The sequence below is a fragment of the Cuculus canorus genome, chromosome 6, assembly GCF_017976375.1.
Source record: "Cuculus canorus isolate bCucCan1 chromosome 6, bCucCan1.pri, whole genome shotgun sequence".
Taxonomy (NCBI): domain Eukaryota; kingdom Metazoa; phylum Chordata; class Aves; order Cuculiformes; family Cuculidae; genus Cuculus; species Cuculus canorus.
Window position 1 is genome coordinate 31,468,333 of NC_071406.1, and position 22,776 is coordinate 31,491,108.

Here is a 22,776-nt window from a genome sequence, read left to right on the forward strand (position 1 = left end):
AATACAGAAGCTGTCCGGTACACAGTAAGGTATGGGAAAGCATGGTTAAACCCCAGCAGTTCCCTGAGATCATGCTATGGAACCGTGCTTCTAAAACAGGATTCAGCACGCATGACCTCACAGTTCCCCTTTTCCAGGAGCTTAAGATTCATGATCCCTCTTCCCAGTTTTCCTGTGCAGAATCGCAGAAGAGTTGATGTTGACATGGACCTCGGGAGATCAGCATGTTCCACGTCTGTGCTAAAAGCTAGAGCATGTTTTCTCAGGGCATCTCCGGGCAGTGCCCCATCACATTTTTAATATCTCCAAGCATTGAGGGTTCACAGCCTCCAGGCAATCTAACCCAATGTCTTCCCACCACCACAGCAAAAATGGTGTGGTTATGCATTAAATTGAATTTCTTTTGTTTAAATTTGGGCCCATTGCCTCTTGTCTAGTCACCGAGTACGCCTGAGAAGAGTCTGTCTCTGTCCTCTTTACTCCCCATTCGGGTGTTTATATGCATTGTCCACTGTAGTTGTTCTACCAAATAATCCTACTGGCAGGAATACTTCATGAAGCATTAGCTATAAACAGCAGGTCAAGTTTGTTTTTCTGTTTGCACAAAAATCTGGTTTGAGAACTACTTTGGTTTAGCTGAAGACCAGCAGATATGTTGAATTTAGCATCCAGTTAGGTGATAATCCATAGGACCTCTGACCAGCATCGCTAGCGAATCTAGTTTTTGAAGCAAACCTTTCCCAGAGAGGTATTGTAGAATGTGGAAAAAAAAAAATTCTTGATTTGCCTGTGCCAAATTGGCAAATTATTGCCTGAAATTCCTCACCTTGGGTTGTATTAAAGGTTAGAGCAAGTTAACAATCATAATTTCTGCCTCTAAACACTAGGGTTTTTTTTAGTTTCTTGGCTACAGTGCAAAAAAAATCCTTTCAAGTTGTAGAGACTGTAATAAGGAGTCAAGAAAATGGTGTCATTACCACTGTATGTGGGAGACTGTGACAATGATGGATTTTATTCATGTTTTATGTGAAAGTGTTTGAAAAAAAGAGTTTTGTTCTTTGCATGACACATTTCGTATTTCTAGGCCTACAATGGTCATCATCAAGCCTTGGAAGTACTTCTCCAGTCTCTGGTAGATTTGGATATTAGGGACGAGAAAGGACGCACTGCTTTGGACCTGGCTGCCTTTAAAGGACACTCAGAGTGCGTGGAAGCTCTCGTCAGCCAGGGTGCTTCTGTCACTGTAAAAGACAATGTCACCAAAAGGACCCCCCTCCATGCTTCAGGTGAGCATGTGCTTATGTTGTGCTTGTGGTGTAAACATTTCAACACAGAAGCAGTTATCTTTATTTGCCTGTTCCCCCTCGGGGCATTTCTTCTAAGTGGAAGAAGGGGATTTTGGTATGTACTGTGATTTGCTGCAGTCCTGCATTTAAGTCTTAACTTTCATACCCTTGGTCTTTTTTACTGTGTCCCTGTGGTTCAGTCCTCCCTCACACAGAATCCCATATATTTCCACACCACTACTGCTCTGCCCTTAGCTACTTGTCTCTGCTTTACCTTGCCTTTGTAACCACCTGCTCTTTAAGATGTGTGATGTTTCCCCTACAACACCTTCTCTTAATGGTTCCTCCACCAAAAAAATCAAGACAAGAGAGGACATTTGCCTCACTTTTTATCCTAAGGAAGGAAGTTGAAAATACAGGTAGGCTCTCACTGGTGATGAAATTATCCTGGTGTTTAAAACTTGCACCCTTTAGCAGGGGCAACAGTACAGAAATTCACCTCTCTTCAGACATGTTCCTCCTCCTGAGCTATTTTGTGGACTTGCTGTTGCTAGGAGTCTGCTCTGTTCTTTGTGTTGAGTGTTAATTATGCAATGTGCATGATTAACTGGAAAATGTAAAATTTGCCATTTATTTAAATGTTATTATTTAATACATACCTGTCACGTAAATATACTGAGGTGCCAGAGGGAGCGTTGCTACTCCGGCTGTTCATTGAGGGGTTCAGTACAGCATATCAGTGACCTCTAGTGGGAAGTGAAATTAATCCTTCATCGGATAACAATTATTTTCAGGGCCAGACTTAATTGTCTTTCTGTTTATCCTTTAATCTTGATGAGATTAAAATGCATATTCATGCTCTAATACCGGTTTATTCTCTGTGGCCATGTAAATGCAACCTGGAAGCATAAGGTCAATTTATTACCATTTTTATATGTAGTACTGAAGAAAATGTGCTTAATGGATCTTCACAGCATGCTAAAAAAAGCTTTCGGCCATCTTAAATTTTGCATTAAAACTGAGTACATTACTCTCCACAATAAACTATTAATATAGAGATGTGCTGCCAGAGTTTACATATTGGAAGGTTCAGATCAGAATTCAGTGAGCGGAGGTTTTAGTTGTTGTTGATAAAAACACAAAATAGTAACTCCAGCTGATCCTCACCCTGTTAAAACTGTTGATTTAATTAATTTAAATCAAGATCAGTGCTGCCACATAGCTGGAGCTTTGTTGGTCAAGAGCTTTCCTGTAGTCCCTTCAAACACAGATTGGGGTGAACAAGGTGTGACGTCTGGTACATCATCACTATAGCAATTATTTTGCATTTTTAGAAGAAGAATGGTTATAGTGATTTATGTTTCTTCTTGTCACAGCTGAATTGTAAGGGTTCTGCAGTACTGAGAAAAGTAAATGGTAACAAAGCCATATTTTTATTAGCAGCTCTGGCTCCAAATATGGACTTATTGAATAGATTTATCAAATGGAATTGAGTAAATTTGTTTGTATCTGCTAGGAAAACAAGCAAAATGTTCTTTAAATCTGCAGTGAAACAAAATAAGTTAGATGTGTGTTTAAAAAAGGGGAGGAAAAAAAAAAGCAAGAATTGAGAAAGTCCTTCCCACACGAACGAGATACTAAAGAGAATGTGTGTCTCAAGCAGAGGGGAGAATACGGCACCGACAGGTTGAATATTTGAATAGTTAAAGGAATTTTATCACTGTAATGAGTTTGGAGGCTTTCAAATGCAAGATGATTGCACTTTGGGTATCCATTAAGACAAAGTTTAGAACCTTCCACTCAAGAGCTCTGCAGAGTTCCATGGAAATGAGCTCTGGAGGAAAATTTCTATCTCCACCTTTGATATAAAGCTACTTGCAGTCTGATTTTTATTACGCTGTTTCATAACAATACGTTTTATTTTGGAGTGTTTAGCAATGATGCCATCTATTGGAAACTCTGCTTGGTGCCACTGCAATATTCAGCATTTTTTGTTTGGAATGCAATTGTCAGAGAGAAACTGACATTTTGAGAAATCAAATAGAATTCTTGCTGAATTAATTCCTTGAATGACGGTGCACGTCTGAACACACAGAAGTGAATGCTTGTGTGTATTTCCTGTGCACTGGAAAGAAAGAGGAAGGCATGTGTGCCCATCCCGTTAAGCATGTTTGCCTTCATTCCTTCTAATTACACCAGCACAATCACCGAACACAACACTTACAGAGACCTGAAGCGGTGGATTGGATTACAGGATTCTGCAGAACTCTGTTCAGTAAAGGGATTTGTAACTTCAGTAGAGAAATTACCTAACTAAGTTGGTTATTTTTTTTTTTTTCTATGTGTCCCCCTCAGGGAAGAGATTTCCTCTGACCTCATAATACTATAAATTTTTATATATATATGCATTCCTCATATAATTTCATTACCACCAGTCTTCCCTCTGGCTAGCTTGGGGGATCCATTGCAAATGTTTCCCTACTGTTAGTGTTATAGCTTTGTTGGCAAAACTGCTGTTCCCTGCAGGGTCCGTAATGCTTAGCTATTCCTGGGTCAGCTCCTTAAAGTTTCTGAGAGTATCTGTTCAGAAGTTCATTTACCAAAATCCTTTCCAGACGTCAGTGTGAACAAGTTGCGATTTCTCTTCCTCCTGCTGGGACAGAGAACAGATTTTTGGTTTTTTCTTTAAGCCAGTGACTCATCAGCCCCACAGAAGTGTTCACATGTCATGTGTATGGCATTACTTAATGGTAAATAACTAAAAATGTCTTTTATTTTTCTGGATAGAGCAACTAAGATTATTTTTGTATGAGTGATTTAAATGTGATTATATGCGCCCATTTTTCTGCCAGAACGATGTGACATAGGTGGTGTCCAAGGGCTTTGCCTCAGCCCACAGCATGTAGGCAGTGTGAATGCATGACTTGCTGTAATAAGAACAGTCTATATCTGCTGAGTACAGGACCTGTTGTTTTTCGAAGAAGAAGATACTGTCCTCTTCATCCTAAGAAAGGCTGAAGCCTTTAAGCCAGCTGACACACAGATGGGCTTCCAGTGTCAGCCCCTGCAAAATATAGTAGTTCAGAACTGTTTTCCAGCAGCAGTGGGCTACATTTGCAAAAGCAAACCCCATTTTTGAGAAGCAGCTGTGGCTTCCAATAACCTTAGATGAGAAAAGATGGAAAAACCCAAAGGGAATATTAGTCTCCGGTGTTGTGTACTGTTCTGAATATGACGTTTGTGTCATTGGTCATTGGTTGCAGATGCTTCTTTTTCCACAGCAGCACTGAAGAACTTGATTGAACAGTGCACACAGTATTAAGGACCCTTGCCGACATACTTCCTCCTGCATTCCAGATCTGGTCACAGAAAGCCTTGTCCACCTACTTGGTCTGAGGGATTTGGAAATGCTGTCTGGTTTAGTAGAATTCTTCTCAGCAGTGAAAAATCTGTTTCTGGTGTGCTCATTTGGGATTTTTGTATGTAAGAGAACTAAACCTCATCTTACCGAGGCCAGGGAAAAAAGGCTCACTATTTCATTGGCACAACATAAATCAAAATTGTGGGAATATTAATTTCTTATAGTATGGAATGTTTTCCTGTTTATAAGGAATTTTTCTTATCCATAAACATTCCAAAGGGAAAAGTATCTGAAATTAAACATATTTTAATTAAACATACTTTTTTTCTTTATAGTTATTAACGGCCATACACCTTGTTTACGGTTGTTGCTAGAAGTTGCAGACAACCCTGATGTGACAGACGCCAAAGGACAGTAAGTTTTCTTTCTTATGTTGTTTTTCAGCTCTGTGATTGAAATAGCATCTCAGATTTCTCACAAAAAAACCCCCACATTTATTTGAAATGCAGTATTTCCTGCACTTCTGCTTATAGGATTTGGCAGAGATTACAAAGTACACATTCAGTTGACCTAATCCATGTGGGAAGGATTATTCATTACTCTTAGTCTCTGCTTCATACTTTAAATAATTCTTCATAGATGTTGAGGGCCAGACTCAATAAAAACTAACAAGCTCCTGAGATGTTTCTACAGAGAGCCTTTTTCTTTCTAAAACATTGCTGTTTCAATGTTTGCTTGGTGTTTTAGGCTGATGCAGTGGGACAGAATGTTTATTTGAGGTGACACATGCACCTGAAATGTTCCATCAAAAATTTTCCTTGATCAATGACAGTAATAAGAGGGAGACTAAAGTATATTTTTAAAGTGAAAATGTGAATGGTTTAAAAAAACTCATTTGAGGTGCCTGGAGACATAGCTAACTGTACATATAATTTCAAATGGTATTAGTCTGATCTAAAACTAGAAGAAAAATAGATGTCTTTCAGAAAAAAAAAAATGGAAGATATGTTAGTCTAAATTTTGTCTAGAATAGCTTCCTTATGTCCCTTCAACCCCTTTAAGCAACCATGCAGCATTTGCAATAGAAGTGCTTCGGTTGGTTTTCATCACGATAACAAGCAGAGACATTCATTCACAGCTCTTGGGTGTTGCAAAGCTCATGTGTTGCTGGAGGTGACCTGTAATTGCAGGTCATTGAGGAAACACTGTCTTCAGTGTTGTTGCTCTGTAGACTTTTACAGATGAGTTTGTTTCTATTCCAGTAATGGTAGCTGGTTGCTAAACATCTTAATAATTTCATACAAGAGATCTTCACTCAGGTGTTATTTAGATGAGTATGGTCAAAGAAACAGGTTTGTGGGTCAGAACGGAGAGAAATGCAGGGCTTTCAGATTTCACGGTTCCTGTAAGTTAGTGGTGGCAAGGAGTCTTGTCATTTTATAGCTGTGACTGGTTTCTTTTTGTTTCTCCTAGAACCCCACTAATGCTTGCAGTGGCATATGGGCACATTGATGCTGTTTCTTTATTACTTGAAAAAGAAGCATCTGTAGATGCAGCTGATCTCCTGGGATGCACAGCTTTACATCGAGGGGTGACTCAATTTTTGTGATTCTTAATTATTTGTTTTACCGTGACTACAACTCACTTATAAATAGAGGGATATTGAATGTAGGGAATACTGTAAATGATTGGAAACCTGATCAAGCACAGTCAATGAGGTAAAAAACAGGAGAGATCTACTCTCAGTAATACTCTGCTTTGGTCTTTATCTCACATTCGCTTTAATTAATTGGATAAAATGCCTATTAGACCATTTTTTCTTGGCTCTAGACATTTTACGATAGGAATCGTTATTCCTATAACAGGGAACTTTGTGTATTCTGAAAATAGTTTCTTTCAAAGAACTGCCCAGCAGTTACTTTTATTTGTCTTAGGGAGGATGGTGTAAGTAAGTAAGCCTTAAGGTGCTGGAGGCAGTGGAACTTCAGGCAGATCCAATCTTTTCTACGAGTCAGCTTCTTACCCAATGTCAAGTCAATGCAAGAGATTATATTTATACAAAACTTTTTCTGAATGTCACCCCGTGTTCATCTGTTTCCTTAGATTTAAACTCCCCCTTTCTTTTGTGCCTCACTTAGTGGAGTCTCTTCCACAGGCTAGAAATCAATGCCTTTGAAAGACAGCACCAAATACATTTCAGTGTATCAGTCATCATAGGTACTCATGGGAGTAAAGGAGCTTTCATCTCTGCTTCTGAATCCTATCCAGGCTGTTTAATGTTTCACAGGCATCAATCATATTCCATATTTCCTGGGCAAGAATCTGTATTATGTCAACCTCTATTCATTTTTTTGTTATCAGATTATGACTGGGCACGAAGAATGTGTTCAGATGCTGTTAGAGAAAGAAGTATCTATTTTGTGTAAAGATGCCAGAGGCAGGACACCTCTACACTTCGCAGCAGCTCGGGGTCATGCCACGTGGTTGAGTGAATTACTGCAGATAGCACTTTCAGAGGAAGACTGTAGTTTGAAAGATAATCAAGGTTATACACCGCTGCACTGGGCTTGTTACAATGGTAAGGTTCTCTCTCTGGACTTTTGCCAAGCTCAAATGTGGCCTCAGTTTTAGGGAAACATGATTACAGAGCAGCCTAACACCTTGAGAAGCTTGAAATGTAGAGGCAAATTATCCCCCCTCCGCTTGCTCTCTGTGGTTAGCATTTGCTATGTTCACCCCTCAGTTCAGAAGCCAGGGAAATTCCAGCAATTGATGAAATTGATTTCTCTGGGGCCAGAAATATTCCTTTGAAGGGTCACCTTCTTTCTTACTGATGCAAGAGACCACGTGAATTGAGGGGGGATTGTGAACTGAACTAATTATTCTAAACTTGATAATCTGAACTTGTTGCTTAATATAAGGATAATACCAATACCAATACCATCATTTAAGGCTGTCTTTGGAGATGTGTAAGGCAACATACCTAACATCACATAAAAAATGAGACTTTTTTTTCTTCTTTTCCTTTTTTTTCAATAAGGGCTAATATTAGCCTGCCTGGATCTATCTTGCTGCTGCCATTAAAAGAATAAATCTGTTTATTATTTTATCACATAACACCTTATATAGATGTTGTATTCAGCTTGTGTTAAATTCTAATCTGTATAAGCATAATGTAAATTAAGTGAATTACTTGCTTTGTGCAACACTGTGAAATGTCTGATCTCTTTTAGGTCATGAAAACTGCATAGAGGTACTATTGGAACAAAAGTTATTCCGCACATTTTATGGTAATAGCTTCTCTCCATTGCACTGTGCCGTGTAAGTAGAAATTGCCAGTAACAAATGCTTTAGGATATGTCAGGAAAAAGTAGCAGTATGAGAAGAAAGCTTTTTCATGCTGATCATAAAATTATGGTTATCCTTCTGCTGAAAAAGTGACAGAATAAAGAGTATTTTTGCATATGTTTCTTACATTTAGGCTATTGAATAAAATAGAGGTATATAATTAAATAGCTAAGTTTCTGCTTCCTTTCTAGCTTCTTTTACCTTTTACAGACTTGTAGTTTTAAGACTACAGACCCTTTACCTTTTCTTCAGGTGCTAATCCAGCATGCAAGTGTGTGTTAGCTATACTGTATGTCCAATCCTGTTATTAAACACTTTTCATTCTCATAATGAAATGAGATAAATTAAAAATAACCAGAGAGTATTAATTGAGTACATCCATCAGGGAAAAGTATTACATGTGTGACTTGGAAGAGAAGTTGGCTTCAGTACCTAAAACACTAAAATAAAGCTTACTATATGTAGCTGTCTATGACTGAGTGCTTTTCAGATCGAGCTGTGTTTGGCATTTAGACTAGCAGATTTTAAGGTATTAAGGTTTTAATCCTAGGTTTATGCTGCACTTTCAATTAGCTTTGTGTATAGTGAATTGCATGATCAGCTTTGCTTTAGAGATTGAAATCCATAGTAGCAGAGGCAGTTTGTTAAATGGAGAGGTGATCAATAATCAGAAATGTGACTGAAAGCATTAGGAGAAAAGTGTGTTAGGAAAACTTATAAATAACCAATAAGAAATACTAAAGGGAAATGAGGTAAGTCAATATTGAAAGGGGGAAAAGATGCAGGCATCTTACCTTTCTGAAAATGTTTTTTCTTTGGCAGAATAAATGATCACGAAAACTGTGCATCACTGCTCATCGGAGCCATCGATGCCAGCATTGTCAATTGCAAAGATGACAAAGGAAGGTAATAGTTTCTTAAACAAACTGCATTTCATCTTCATGAATCCGTCTAGTATTTTTCATAATTCTTTCTGAACCCCTGGAACTAGGCCTTATCATAGTATCATAGAATAGTTTGGGTTGGAAGGGACCATAAAGATCATCTAGTTCACACAGAATCACAGAATCACCAGGTTGGAAAGGACCCACTGGATCATCGAGTCCAACCATTCCTAACACTCCCTAAACCATGCTCCTCAGCACCTCATCCACCCATCCCTTAAACACCTCCAGGGAAGGGGACTCGACCACCTCCCTGGGCAGCCTGTTCCAGTGCCCAATGACTCTTTCTGTGAAGAATTTTTTTCTGACATCCAGCCTGAACCTCCCCTGGCGGAGCTTCAGGCCATTCCCTCTTGTCCTGCCCCCTGTCACTTGGGAGAAGAGGCCAGCTCCCTCCTCTCCACAACCTCCTTTTAGGTAGTTGTAGAGAGTAATAAGGTCTCCCCTCAGCCTCCTCTTCTCCAGGCTAAACAACCCCAGCTCTCTCAGCCGCTCCTCGTAAGACTTATTCTCCAGCCCCTTCACCAGCTTCGTTGCTCTTCTCTGGAAGTTCCAACGCCCTGCCACGAGCAGGGACATCCTACTAAATCAGGCTGCCCAAGGCCCCATCCAACCTGGCCTTGAACGAAAAATCACCTTATCTGGTGTGATTGAGCTAAGACTTGTCATGACAACTCTTTCAGACAGCAGTTCACACTGCTGATAGAGCAAGAGATACGCATTCAGCCAAATCCTTAATTTGTCATATTGATAATCTCCTCAATGTGTATATATACATATATGTAATTAAAATTGCTGAAATTCCAAAAATTGAATACTCATTGTTTCTATTAATCAAAACAAATTAAAACAAGACCTTCAGTAATGGTGATACTTACTCCTGTAAGGGTAAGCTCACTTGACCCTTACTGATGAGGAAAACCTGAAGTAACACCGTGAGGTGGGTTGTGTATTCATCTCTATCAGTCACACTTTTGATGCAAAATGCCATGCAGAGACAGTGAACAAATTCTGCTGTCTTGTGGAAACTGATGACCTTCAAAACAGATAGAATGCCTCCTGCCTTTCATAGTAAAACTGTTGTTGTAGCTTGTTGCTGCAGTCTTTCTGACTATAACTTGAAGTACTTTAGTTTTTAAATCATGGATCTGTTCTTTTCTTTATGCTTGGTAAAAGAAATAAAATCAGATTAATAAGAATGAGGGATTGTACTGCTTTTCATATTATGCAGTATGCTCCGTTAAAATAAATACACTGCTAATATGAGAGTATCCACAGTTTCGTATCTCCACACTATCATATCCACCTTCTGCTTCTCTTTCTTTAAACTTTATATTGCACCAGCACAGAAACTGTAAATATTATTTAATTTATTTCAGATGCTACTACTATAACGTTCCCCTGGTGGTAATGCAAAGTTTCACAGGGAAAAAGGAAATAAAAATGTCTTGCACTTTGAGGTTCTCAAGCAGGTAAGCAAACAGGAATATTGTCATCCTTTAGCAACAGCTGTGGTTGTGTTTCTTTCCCCACAGAACGCCCCTTCACGCCGCAGCCTTTGCAGATCACGTGGAGTGCCTCCAGCTCCTCCTGAGTCACAGTGCACAAGTGAATGCTGCAGATCACGCAGGGAAAACGCCTCTCATGATGGCAGCTCAAAATGGTCACGTAGGTGCTGTAGGTAAGTAGGTCCTTGCCTCTGCTCATCTGGAAGAGGATGCTACTGCAGTTACCATCCCAAATAGGTGGTCATTTTTTTCCTGTAGAAACTAAGGAAGAAAAGTAAATTGTGTGGGTGTCTGTAAGAAGCTACTGTTATATCTGTGAAAAAAAAAAAAAAAGTGATTTTTCTTCTCAGTCCTTGTTTCTCTGCAGTCCTGGTGAACATTTGCAATAACAAACCTGAGTTGTATTTCTGCCTGAGAGCACACTGTGAAGAGCATGAGCAGAGTAGTAATGCTGTTCTCCTGTTTGTTTCCTTGATTTTATGGAGCAGTAAAACTGCACGTGTGAAAGAGATTGTGTAACCCTTTTTTCACTCTCTTATAGGAAGTCCTAGCCTTAAAATGGCAGCTGTCAGCAGCTGCTTTTCCAGGCTAGACTACGTATGATAGACATACAGATTAGGGTCATATTGCCATAACAGAATTCCCTTTTCTTTAGCTTCAACAATGCAGACTGCACCCAAAATTCTTTATATCCATTTAGGCCTCTCAAAGCAGGATCCACAGCTGTTCTCAGGAGAGGGTAATTTAGCCGATGCTGATCGGCTAATGGGGGAGTTTATAAATAAATTAAGATGAATGTATGTTTGGTAGTTTGGGGCACAGCGAATGAGCTGTTAGCTCTGCCTTTGTTTGATGATCAATTGCACAAGATTAGTCTGTTCTCATTCATTATTTTCACTTCATGTTCATAAACCTTACATCATATGAAGGCTTAATTGATTAGCAGGTATGCACACGGATATTGAAATGGTATTTTTTTCCTTCTGTTTTTGCATGTTCGTCTGCCCATTGGGTTTCTTTGTTGATTTCTGTTTTGTACTTCAGACTTCCTGGTGAACATTGCCAAGGCTGACTTGACGTTAAAAGATAAGGAGTCAAATACATCTTTGCACTTGGCTAGCAGTAAAGTAAGTTGATGACCTCTCTATGCTTCTGTTCTCCTCAATCTGTCTGTATCTGTGTGTTTATGCTCCTAAAAATGTTTCCACAATGGAAATGTGTTGTTCAAATTTCTGGTGAGGAAGGGAGCATTGTTCCAAGCTTTTTCTCAAGTCTGTTTCAAGGTTTAGTAAATTGAGAAGTATGAGTGCTTCTTATGACAGCTGAAACATAAGGAAGGGAAACAAAGAGAAATTACGGAAAAAACTTTGAAATTTTACCAAATAGTCTCACTGTAAAATAGCTTAACGTAGGTTTAGGGAAAAGTTAAAAAAAAAGTTATTTATTCTTTTTTCTTGTTTCTAATTTCTGTGGGAGGAATCCAAAATTTTCCGATGCGCCCTGTAGCAGTACCACCGGAGGCACTGATTAGATTGCTGGTGGTATCTTTACTCACCCTTTCTTCCTCTTAATTCCAATTGCTACTGCTGTTTCTGTGAGAGAAAACGCCCATGAGATTCCCTCTCCTGGGGCTTTTCTTTTGCTCCTCTCCACAGACTGGATTGCAGAATGATCATTCCAGTTCCTGCAGACGTGTGAGCCTGGTTGCATTCTCAAGGTCCTGCAGACAGCTTTCACCTGTCAGAGCTGTAGGCGCTCAGCATCTGCGATTTGCTGTACTGGCAGAAATAAAGCTCAGATCTGTGTGATTCCGAAATTTCTTTATTACAGCTCTCACACTGAAGGGATTTTTTAGTAGCCTATTAATAATAGAGAAAGGCATTTAAAGACCCAGGAAGTATAGTAGTAGTTTTTGAGATGAAACCATGTCTTTCTGTGTTCCTATGTAGTTCTAATAAATAATCCATTGAACGCTCTCAAGAGAAAGAGTGGTCTTCTCTGAAAGCAGAGAAGGTGAATTCATATGCAATGAAAGGAGGGTTGAAAGACAGGTGAATGTCTTAATTTCTAAATATGCTAAAGCATCCTAGCCATGGTGGTTTGTATTTTAAGTCTCCTACAGTTCTCTTACTATAGATCCTTATAAGCTGAGCAGCATTTTTGTGTTTCAAATTGACTTATTAAATTTCACTTGTATGTGTAACATTTCTTATGCCTCATTTTCAAACTCCTCAGCAAAATAACAGTTTTGTTTTTTTCTCAACTACAGGGTCATGAAAAATGTGCCTTGTTAATACTTGACAAGATACAAGAACAGAGCCTTATTAATGCAAAAAATAGTGCATTGCAGACGTAAGTATAGCCTGATCCTTTCAAGTTCAGTTGACCTACCAGACTACTCCAATTTAACATTTCAAATTCCTGTCTCATAGAATCAGTTAATTTCTGGGTTGAAAAGACCAGATTTGTATTGCATTTTCACTTTTAGTTTTGATTCCTTTGGAGCCAATTCTATACACAGTCTGTTGGAAAAATAATGTGAGTTCATTTAGTTGAAGACTGTATTGAAATGTCTATTAAACATGTGATTGCCTAAGTATACATCTAGCATTTCCTAGCTTTTTGAGCTTCACCTTACATCTAAATAATTTATTTAGACTTAAGGTGGTACCTTTACTTTTCAAAAGGGTTTTCGGTGTTATTTTATGTGCGACTCCTGTCCATACCCTATATCATTAGCAGAGAGAGAACTGTTGATATTCTTACTCCAGCTGCAACTGTTTGACTGGTATGGGGGAATCCTACAGGAGAAGATGCAAGCATGAGTTCTGGTGGCAGATAATCTAGTGCTTGCAGAAGACTTCATTCCATCTTAGCCCTTTTTACCCCCCTACCAATATGAAATTGTTTTTCCTGTCCCACTGTCTGTCCCCAGGCAGGAGCATTGGGTATTGGCCAAGGAAGGAAACAAACCAGTGGTTACTTTTAATGCAGTAATTTTGAACAGTCAGCAGTAGCCAGAATGAAGGATGGAACAACGGCATTTCTTCCATCTTAGATTATTTTTCATTTTAAAATTCAATTGTGTACTGCAAACAGTGGAAAAAATAGAGCTTTTTAAAAGAAAGCCTTTAGATTGGAAAGTCTTAAGCAGTCTTTATATATATAAAACTAATTATATTTGTCTTGCACATACATTTTATAGATGTGGAACATGAAGATTATTTTGAAGGCTGTAACATAATTTGGTGTCTACAATATAATTGTAATGATCCAAAAAAGGAAAACATTCTCTTTCTGATGTTGGGTGTGCTCTTAGCATTACCTAACTCTTTTTAGAAAGTCTGTTTTAAACTGAACTTGAAATTTAGTTGTTATGTTTTTGTAGACCTCTCCATATTGCTGCACGAAATGGCTTAAAGATGGTGGTTGAAGAGTTGCTAGCCAAAGGGGCGTGTGTCCTAGCAGTTGATGAAAATGGTAAGTAAACGATACACTTTGACAACCTTCAGTAGGACCCACCAGGTAATTGTACAGCAAATCAGAGCAGTAGCGTTAAAAGCTGGTGATAGACATCATTGATGCTTTTATCCTTCTAAGAACTGACAATGAGTTGTGTGAGTACCTATTTAAAAAAAAAATGATACTATTTATTTTTCTTTAATATAGAAATATATTCTAAACATCACTGCAGTCCCTTTTACTGTTCATTTTGCATGTACTGTCAACAGCTAGTGTTTTTTAATGCTTGAGTGCAGTGGTAACTTGAATTTCCTAAACATGCAAGTGGCACCGGATAATTCTGACGCCTTGCAGAAGAATTAAGGATTATGCATTCAATCAGCGCATGTTTTAATGGGTAGGAAGAAAACCATCAACATATGTTTGATTGTGTCCTAGTTCATTCTGAGATCAAAGCTTGTGCTTACCAATTGTCTGACCGAATCCGAGATACAAGTAAATTACTGTTGCCTCATAAAATAACATGATTAGTTAGTAAATCTGATAATTTTGTTTCAGATCTCAATGAAGCCCATAGAGGGCTGTGCTTATATAATTAATGTTTTTCAAAATGTCATCCTGAAATAAGCTGGTCTTTCTTACAATACTGACTTCATGGCATTAATGTAACAATTCAGTCCCTCCATCTTCCCATACCGGTAAAGTAACAATAATAATACTCACCCATCGTTGCAAGACATTTGAGATCTATGGATGAAAAGAACTGGGTGGTGAGTATTTGCTATTAACCAAATGCTACCTGGATAGACTTGCATGACTGACTTCCACTGAAGTCATCTGGCCCTAACCTCATTTTAGGGACGGGACAGAGAAGTGAACGAGACTAGCTTCTCTCCACCATTTTTATCATTAAAATTGTAACACACAGATCCAGCTAATTTGCATGTACGTTACAAGTGAAAGTTAAGTTTAAATTTGATGCACACTTAAATTTTATAGGAACAACTGCATATGCAGTTCAAAAGAGAGAAATTTGAGCACATTTTTAGTATTAGTATGGCTCTAAAGAACACTTGTGCTTGGAACTCTGTGGAAGAGGAAATTCCATTGAGGGTATGCATTCACTGCAGTCACTGCTTAAATGTGGGTAGTTTGCTAGAAAGCTCTACTCGCATTTGTCCACCAAACAAACACTGCAGGTGTTCCCTACTTACCTGAGGCAGTAGGATATTGGTACTGGTCACTGCCTCAGATGATTGTTGCTGCACTGCTTAGGATTTAGCCATCTTCAAAGGAATTTGTTTCCTCTTAATAAAAAGGAGGATTTGTTGGAAAGTGCTGGAATGCTACACAGCAGCCTGCAAAATGTACAGCCACCCAGTGCGATCAGCATACTGGTTGCCAAGATTTGTGTACATGAAGAGCCGCTTTAGGGGCAGTGCTTGGACGAGAACCAAGGTAACCTGAAATGAAGGCAAACTTTAATACCACCCCAGTTCTTTGTTTTACTGACACCCAAAGAATATTAACTTCATATTTAAAGTGTTGCCATGCTCTCTGAACACAGTCATTATTCTTCTAACAGAATGTAAATTTGGCTACCTAAGCATCCATGTAGCCATACCTGCTATAGGCGTACCACAAGCGCTGGTCTAATCTTTTATCTTAAATTTAATTCCTAAATAAACTGCTTTCTGAGTTGAGTAGATACTCAACTGATCAATTTTCAAAATTGTTTGCTTACTACTTCAAGATGTTTTTAAACTAATACTGCTTATGTTCTAATGAAAGTCATTGTTCTCAGAATGAGCCTTGTTCATACGCACAGAAACTGAAGCCAGTTTCTGTCCCTGTTGCTGTACTCCTGTGTTCTGTATTCATCACACTCTGTGCTGTAGAACTGTTTTTAGCAAGTGCTTTTATTTATATCGTGAAGTCTGTTTGCTGCCTGATTTTAAAAAAATTAGTGCTTCTTGTGGTCACAGTGATTTAAGTGCTCCATAAAGTGTGTACTTTCTAAGCATGTCTAATTTAAAGTGAGTAATGTACCCCTGTTGCCTGGCATGATTGTAACCAAACATACATCTCCTGCTTACAACGTCATCTAGAGATGTATATGAGGAATGCTCAGTGCCATTCTCGGTACCCTTAGCACTAACCATTGCCTTGTCTGCATTTGTGCCCAGGTCATACGCCAGCCCTGGCTTGCGCTCCTAACAAAGACGTGGCTGACTGCCTGGCACTCATTTTGGCTACCATGATGCCTTTTTCTCCTTCCAGTTCAGTGACGGCTTTCAACTTCGTTTGCTTTAAAAAAGACAATTTGGGCAGGACGCATCTCTGCGATGACTCCAGCATGGGTAGCACTAACTCTTACGATAAGCCCTTGAGTAATAACATAGGACCAGAGGACGGGTACAATGAAAATGATTCGGATTCTGAAACGTTTTGACTTTTTGGTGTTCAAAAATTTTTATTTGTTAGTATTTCATTTCAGCTTTGTTTTTGTCTCTTTAAAAGGCTTAAATCCCACAGCTATATCCTCAACTATTATTCTTGATAAGCAGGTATTGAAAGGTTTTGAGTGTTGATGAGAATCAAGCCTTTAAATAACAGTTAGAGGGATTTACTGGAACGTATTCCCATTAACGTTCTGCAGCTTTTCAGTTTCTCATATTTTCTTTAGGCCCTAAGTGCCCCTGTGGAAAGTCTCTACCTCTTATTTTAAGTAGAAAAAGAGAAAATGCCTTTTTTCTTTTTTGACAGCACAAATAAACAGGGAATTGTTTGTAAAAAGTTCTTACATGTTTTACCTGCACCTTTAGTACACAAACATATTTACAGCGTAGCCTTCATAGATTTGAGCATCATCCCTTTCCTCTGTTTGTTTCCTGCTTCCAGGGGCTCTGTTAATTAGAAATTTTTTTTCAAACAAACCAAAGGTGAAGTTGTAAATGTTAAAGCTGCCTGTAGTAGTTTTCTATAGGAAACGAAACGTATTATGTTCTGCGTGTGTTGAGCACTTAAACGTACAGAAGGCACTTTTTACAGTTCTTAGTTGCAGCACGCAGTTAGAAAAATATGGTTATAAACTCTTTGGGCCAAATTTCTGCTTGTCTCACCCTATTTTCCCACAGACATTAGCAGAATCACTTGCGTAAAATGAAAATCACTTGGCCTTTTTGGTTTTTTTTTCAATTCAGCAAAACATGTACGGTTTATTTGCACTACGGAATTAGGGTCATTAGATGTTTCTGTCACCTGAGCCATTAACCATTAATCTAGACCAGGAAAAAAAGAGGAGGGAGGTGGGAATCAGGTGTAGAAAAAGGTGTATGTGAGAGTTTATTATGACTTGCCAACTTCAATGGATTTTTTTTTTTCTATACTTAAATAACTTATTTTTACTGTAAACAGTATTGAATTTTAAAATACTTTTGCCAGTGTTTGGATTAACAGAGCAAAGGTAAAGCAATGAAAGCGTAACACCAAAAGTTGAAATACCAAACACCAGAAAGCATAGCAGCGCACTGTGCAGGGGATCGGAGATCCGTGCTAGAACAGCCTATTGTCACCAGCTTGTAAAGCAATGTCAGCTTTGTGAATATGTTTACTCCTTCTGCCAAAGTTTCTAGGTCAAATGGACCACGACCCTCCTCTGCAACAGATGTACAAAAGGAAGAGTAAGACTTTGTAAACAAAACCAAGCAAAAAACTAAACAAAAAGCTGTCACGAACTAACCAGCTGTACCGAGAGGACCAAAATGCTTCAGTCATTAAATGGAAGACTTTGCTACTTTTATTTTTTCTTCAAATGTGAGTGACATAATGAAGTAGATTTTCTAAACCATAAAAATATAAACTTTTGAGGTAATAAGTAGCCTTGAGTGAATTTTACATTTTATGACACAGGTTTCAAGTTGACGTTTGTAACTGATGATGTGTTGATCACAGTTGTTTTTTTTTTTTTCCAGACTAAAGAATATGTTCATATACTTTTAATGTAAATGTGTTTATATTTATTTGAGAAGAAACAAATGCCCAGGACAAATAACTATGGCTTGCTCTCCTAGTTAGCTTTTGTCGATACTGTTTGGCATGATATGAAATGAAATGTGAATCTAGGCAAGACTGATGGCCTGAGTAGAAAAACAAAGGGCTGATGCACGTGGAGAGAGTGAGTACTCATCATCTTATGTGGAATGCAAAGGTTAACTCCACAGGCTATCTTGGTAAAAAGCACAAGGCAAAACACCTTCCACCATTTAAGAGTATAAGAAAGGCATCAAACCCTTTTCCGGACAAGTGAGGGAAGACTGTCCAGCTACAGCAAAGAGGGGAAAAGGTAACACAGCGTGGAGTCAGGGTGTTAAAGTTCCCGTGGCTCACGCTCAGGCTGCCTGCAGACTCACAGCTGTGCTGGAAGGATGAGATGAGCTTCCTCAGTGCACGCTTTTGGCAGGGTAAATGCAAAGTAAGGCATTTTGGTTTAGTTGCAGATTTTAGCCATGTTCCACTGTACTGTTAAAAATCCATTGGCAAATTCCAGTTCTTTAATTAGGAAAAATATCTTTATGTTGTTTATCTTGCCTTGCTAAATTTTACTTCCTTGAACATTAGCTAAAATCAAATACTGTTTCCTTGAACATTAACAAATTTCCAACGTTTACAGTAAAAAATCACAAGGGATAGTGTCTCTAAAGGTGACTATTTCTTTTCCTTCAACTCTATATTTTCTATAGTATAATGACAGAGCACCTGAAACTCTGGTTTTCTCCTCAGAAATAGCACAAATAACATTTTTATGATCGATTTTTCTTTAAAAAATTGTAGAATAGCAATAACCACCTTACTTTAAGCACTGAAAATAAGGGGAGAGATCAGTGTTAAAATTTTCACTGGTATCTGTTCAGAAATGAATAGAAATCCCAAATTTTGCTTTCTTTATGTGGAATGCTGGCATTGAAAACAAACAAACAAACGGGGAATGGCTGCCACCAGTCTAACAGCAGGATCAGCCTTTTAATCTTATTTTAACTGGAGATGTAGGTGGTTCCTTGGCAAGGTTCCTTGGCAAGATTAATTTTAAGTCTCACCTTGATAAAAAAAAAAGTTAGACTATCCCACATGAAGTTGCTTTATTAGGAGAAAACCAGTGCTTTTTGCAAAGAGGATGCTGTGTTGCTTTACACCACCATTTAAAAAGGAAATTCAGTATTTTTACTTGCTACCATACAGAGTTACTGAAAATATTTCTGTATATTTGCAATACCTCATGACTCTGGTAACTGCAACAGCTGCCTCTTAATGGTGTGTACAACATTCTGGAAGCACTGGTGGTTACTGAATTATTTTGATCCTTCTAGGAACCAAATCTAAGCTTCACTGATTTAACTTTTCTGCAAACTAACAATGATGTAAGTATGCAATATTCCAGAAATCATAGAAGCATATGATTTGTTAGCATCTTAAGGGCATTGGGAAGTCAGGTTTTGAGTATGGTGTATTTAGGAGGAAAACTATCAGCGAGCGAGACACTTGGAAGCACTCAGTACTGATCTGTCCCACATCTCATGTGAGTTACCAGAATCCTGTTTCTTGTATGCTAGTACATTAATCTGTAATATAATTTATCACTTTTAGAAATAGATTTGTAATTTAGGGCAGGTATTTAAGCATGGGAATAGTTCTACTCTTGTAAATGATCGCCTTGCCTTTCTGTGGACTTTTTACAAGAGCAGAGTTACCATACTTAGCCATTGCACTTAACTCTGGATCCTGCAATTCACAGTACGTGGACAACTGTGTCTGCACCAAGGGAAGGGTATTTGGTGAGAGGCAGCTATGTGTCCAGGTATATTAGCAGGATTGTTTCCTCCTGTATTTTAACTACAGCTGCAGGTGGAATCCATAGCAGGATGATAGGGTCCTGAGTCCCTCTCATAAATACCAAGCTACAACCTCTGGACTGCCTGACATTGCTGTGAAATAGCTCAGGGGATTTCTGTTCATCGCTACTAAAAGGGCACCATAATGTGTTTGGTACTTTTATGCAGTAAACAACTGCCAGGTTATTGAATTAGAACAAACACATGAAATGAATTGTTTATCCATTGTACTGTTGAGAAACTTGGTTATGTATCTTGAGGACGATTTTAAAAAAATTGTGATTTTTATTCTTAGTCATGTAAGAAATATTAGAGTGCCTTTTATATTTGTGTATTATGGCAATGTTTTGTGAAACTTGTCTTTTTTTTTCTCCATTTGAGTGTTATAAAAGCAATATATTACCAGTAAATTTTCATTTCAGACCTTCTTTGAATGTAAAAAGTGTTTCTTCTTTTCATGTGTTCTACCTGCATTGAAATGAAAATTAATATGCTAAATTTCTATAGGAGTAATGTATAATTTTTGCAGTGCTGAAAATGCTTTCTTATTACACAAAAAGTAAACCTTAGGTCAATGTTACAGGAAAGGGCGTTTTAAACTAGTGACAATCCGAGTGTGTGTATAAAATGTAATTTTATGCGTTTCTTATGCAGTGATCTACATATTAAAGCCAATATCTTATGTTTTGTCTTCTATTTTATGCTTTAGCATGTGCAATATATCTTCACAAACCATGGTGATATGAATCTGGTGCCAGTGTTATATTTTGCATAACATTTGTAATAAACAATATAAAATATTGTATGATGGCTTCAGTGGGGTTTTGTTGGTGTTGTTTGCCTTTGTCAGTTGAAGTCTAAGGACTTGGGTAAATGTCACGTACGAAATGAGGAAAGAGACTCGCTTTGGTGAACGACTTGGAATTCAACCTGAATCTTCTCAAGCACAGTTTAGTAACTTTTTCAACTACTGAATGCTGTATTAATGTAATGAAGAACTGTAACTGTAAACTACTATTGCAGTGCATTCAGATGGTTATTTTTACAAATAAAAATGGTACAAATACTGTTGGACAACTGAGTAGATTTTATTTTTTTTAAAGGACGGGGAAAGGCTTAAGAATTTAGCAGCAAAGAAGAAGAAAACACAAATTTTTTTTTGTGTTTGTACTTCCCTCATATGAACCACCCCATGTCTTAGTAAGCTGGTGTCAGTATTGTTTCCTCTGTAGACCGGAAAAAAAGACAGTAATGTTTTTTGTTAGACATTAAATGTTTACTCTTGGTTTTCACCAATGGGCGATATCGCAGGTGTGGGTCTGTTGTGCATCAGAAGGGTGAGTGTCCAGCAGCGAATGAAGCCCAGCGAAGAGCAGCACCTCAAGACAGCAAAAGAGAGTGATGCTGTGAAAATACAAAGTCAATCATCAATGCCAATTTGATTATTAATATATTAATAATCAAATATTAATAATATTATTAATATATTAATAATATATTAATAATCAAATATTCAGGTATTCTTTTAATAAATGGTGCCAGGGTACACCTGGAGTAATCCACCTAACATGTCCAACTACTGAGGCTGGTACATGACTTTTACACTGGTTAAACATAGATATCCATATAGATTCTGCAAAATACTTGTTAATCATACATATTCCTATAGCTTCCCAGGAACATGTTACATGTGCATTGCTTTTCTGGTGATACCGAAAATGTCAGCAAATAAAAATTCTCTAAGAATCATTTTGGAGTTTTAGAAAGTGAGCATCCTTTATCAGCCTGGGCAACCTGTGGGAGTGATCTCCAGCAAGTGCGTGCAACGAGACAAAGGCTGGAATATATTTCCCACTAACATGCATATGTATAATTTTTCCCAGAAATCTTATGCATATTCTATTACTTTCCAAGGTCTAATTTTAATGTTATGAAACTTTACAATAGTCAAAACTCTTGTGAATTTGGAGCTGGCTCCAGCTCTCTGCTTGACCTTGCCTTTCAGATTAGTAAGGATTCCAAGCATCTGTTTAGCAGAAATTGTTCCTCACACAATAAGTTATCGTTTTCAAAGAAAGGACAGTGTCTGAAAAACACCATTTTAAAGAAAACACGCTATCAGAGAAAAAAAAAATGCTATCAGAGGGACGTTCTGTCGTAACTTTCAAAACTCACAACTGCTTAGATGAAACTTGACTGTACTTTAGCTTAAATCAAAATACTCCAACATGGCGGCTTCTCTCAACATGGCTGCCCCTCCCAACATGGCGCCTTGCCGGGCTCCGAGTACGGCCCTTCCCAACATGGCAGCCCGGGGGGGGGGGGGGGTCCGAGGCAGCCCTCCTCAATATGGTGGCCCCTCAACATGGCGCCTTGTCAGGCTCCGAGCGCGGCCCTTCCCAACATGGCGGCCCCTCCCACGATGGCAGCGCTGTGCCCGCCCCGCCTCGCGGGCGGTGCCTCCCCCGCCCCAGGCGCCGGGAGCTGAAGGGGACTCTTGGTCCGCGCCGCACGGGGAAGCGATGGGGCGGGCGGGCCGACGGCTGCCCGCAGTGGCGGCGCTCCTGTACGGGGCGCTGGCGGCGCTGGTGCTACTGGGGGTGCGGGATGTGCTGTTCCTCTACGAGGAGAATCGCTGCGGTATGACCTACATGTACGAGTACCCCGAGTACCTGGTGAGTGCGGCGGCAACAGGTGCGAGCGCGGCGGCGGGCATGGCTGTGTCCCTCGTGTCCTCCCCCCGTCCTCCCCCGCGTGTGTGTGTCCGTGTCATTCCCCCGTGTCACCCCCCCGTGTGTCACCCCCCCGTGTGTGTGTGTCCGTGTCACCCTGCCCCCGTGTCACCTCTCTCCCTGCGTCCCCCCCGTGTGTCACCCCCCAGTGTCCCCCTTCCCGTGTCCCCGTTCCCCCTCGTGTGTCTTCCTCCCCCTTGTGTGTCCCCCCTCATGCTCCTCTGTGTTCTCCCTGTCCCCGCGTGTC

The 22,776-nt window shown here is 39.1% G+C and overlaps 2 protein-coding genes and 1 long non-coding RNA gene across 17 annotated transcripts in view; 2 read left to right on the forward strand and 1 right to left on the reverse strand.

Annotated features, from left to right (window-relative positions):
* Positions 1-17,717, forward strand: part of ANKRD44 (ankyrin repeat domain 44) — a 135,209-nt gene extending 117,492 nt beyond the window's left edge. For 7 of the 14 annotated variants that reach the window (XM_054070449.1, XM_054070444.1, XM_054070446.1 and 4 more), the window contains 11 exons: positions 1,085-1,286; positions 4,983-5,061; positions 6,121-6,238; positions 7,009-7,225; positions 7,881-7,968; positions 8,818-8,901; positions 10,475-10,620; positions 11,492-11,574; positions 12,717-12,799; positions 13,836-13,927; positions 16,096-17,717. In XM_054070449.1, coding sequence (XP_053926424.1) covers positions 1,085-1,286; positions 4,983-5,061; positions 6,121-6,238; positions 7,009-7,225; positions 7,881-7,968; positions 8,818-8,901; positions 10,475-10,620; positions 11,492-11,574; positions 12,717-12,799; positions 13,836-13,927; positions 16,096-16,361 — 1,458 coding nt within the window. In that variant the 3' untranslated portion in view covers positions 16,362-17,717. The other 7 variants (XM_054070452.1, XM_054070454.1, XM_054070456.1 and 4 more) reach the window with 5 other exon arrangements.
* Positions 17,718-17,863: 146 nt separating this feature from the next.
* On the reverse strand, positions 17,864-22,542 carry LOC128852555 (uncharacterized). The gene is made up of 2 exons (XR_008450505.1): positions 22,470-22,542; positions 17,864-21,201 (listed from the first exon to the last, which is right to left on the reverse strand). It is a non-coding gene; the product is annotated as an uncharacterized LOC128852555 (long non-coding RNA).
* Positions 22,232-22,776, forward strand: part of PGAP1 (post-GPI attachment to proteins inositol deacylase 1) — a 39,529-nt gene continuing 38,984 nt past the window's right edge. Inside the window, exon 1 of one of the 2 annotated variants that reach the window (XM_054070460.1) lies at positions 22,232-22,472. In XM_054070460.1, coding sequence (XP_053926435.1) covers positions 22,320-22,472 — 153 coding nt within the window. In that variant the 5' untranslated portion in view covers positions 22,232-22,319. The remainder of the gene's footprint in view (positions 22,473-22,776) is intronic. The other variant, XM_054070459.1, reaches the window with a different exon arrangement.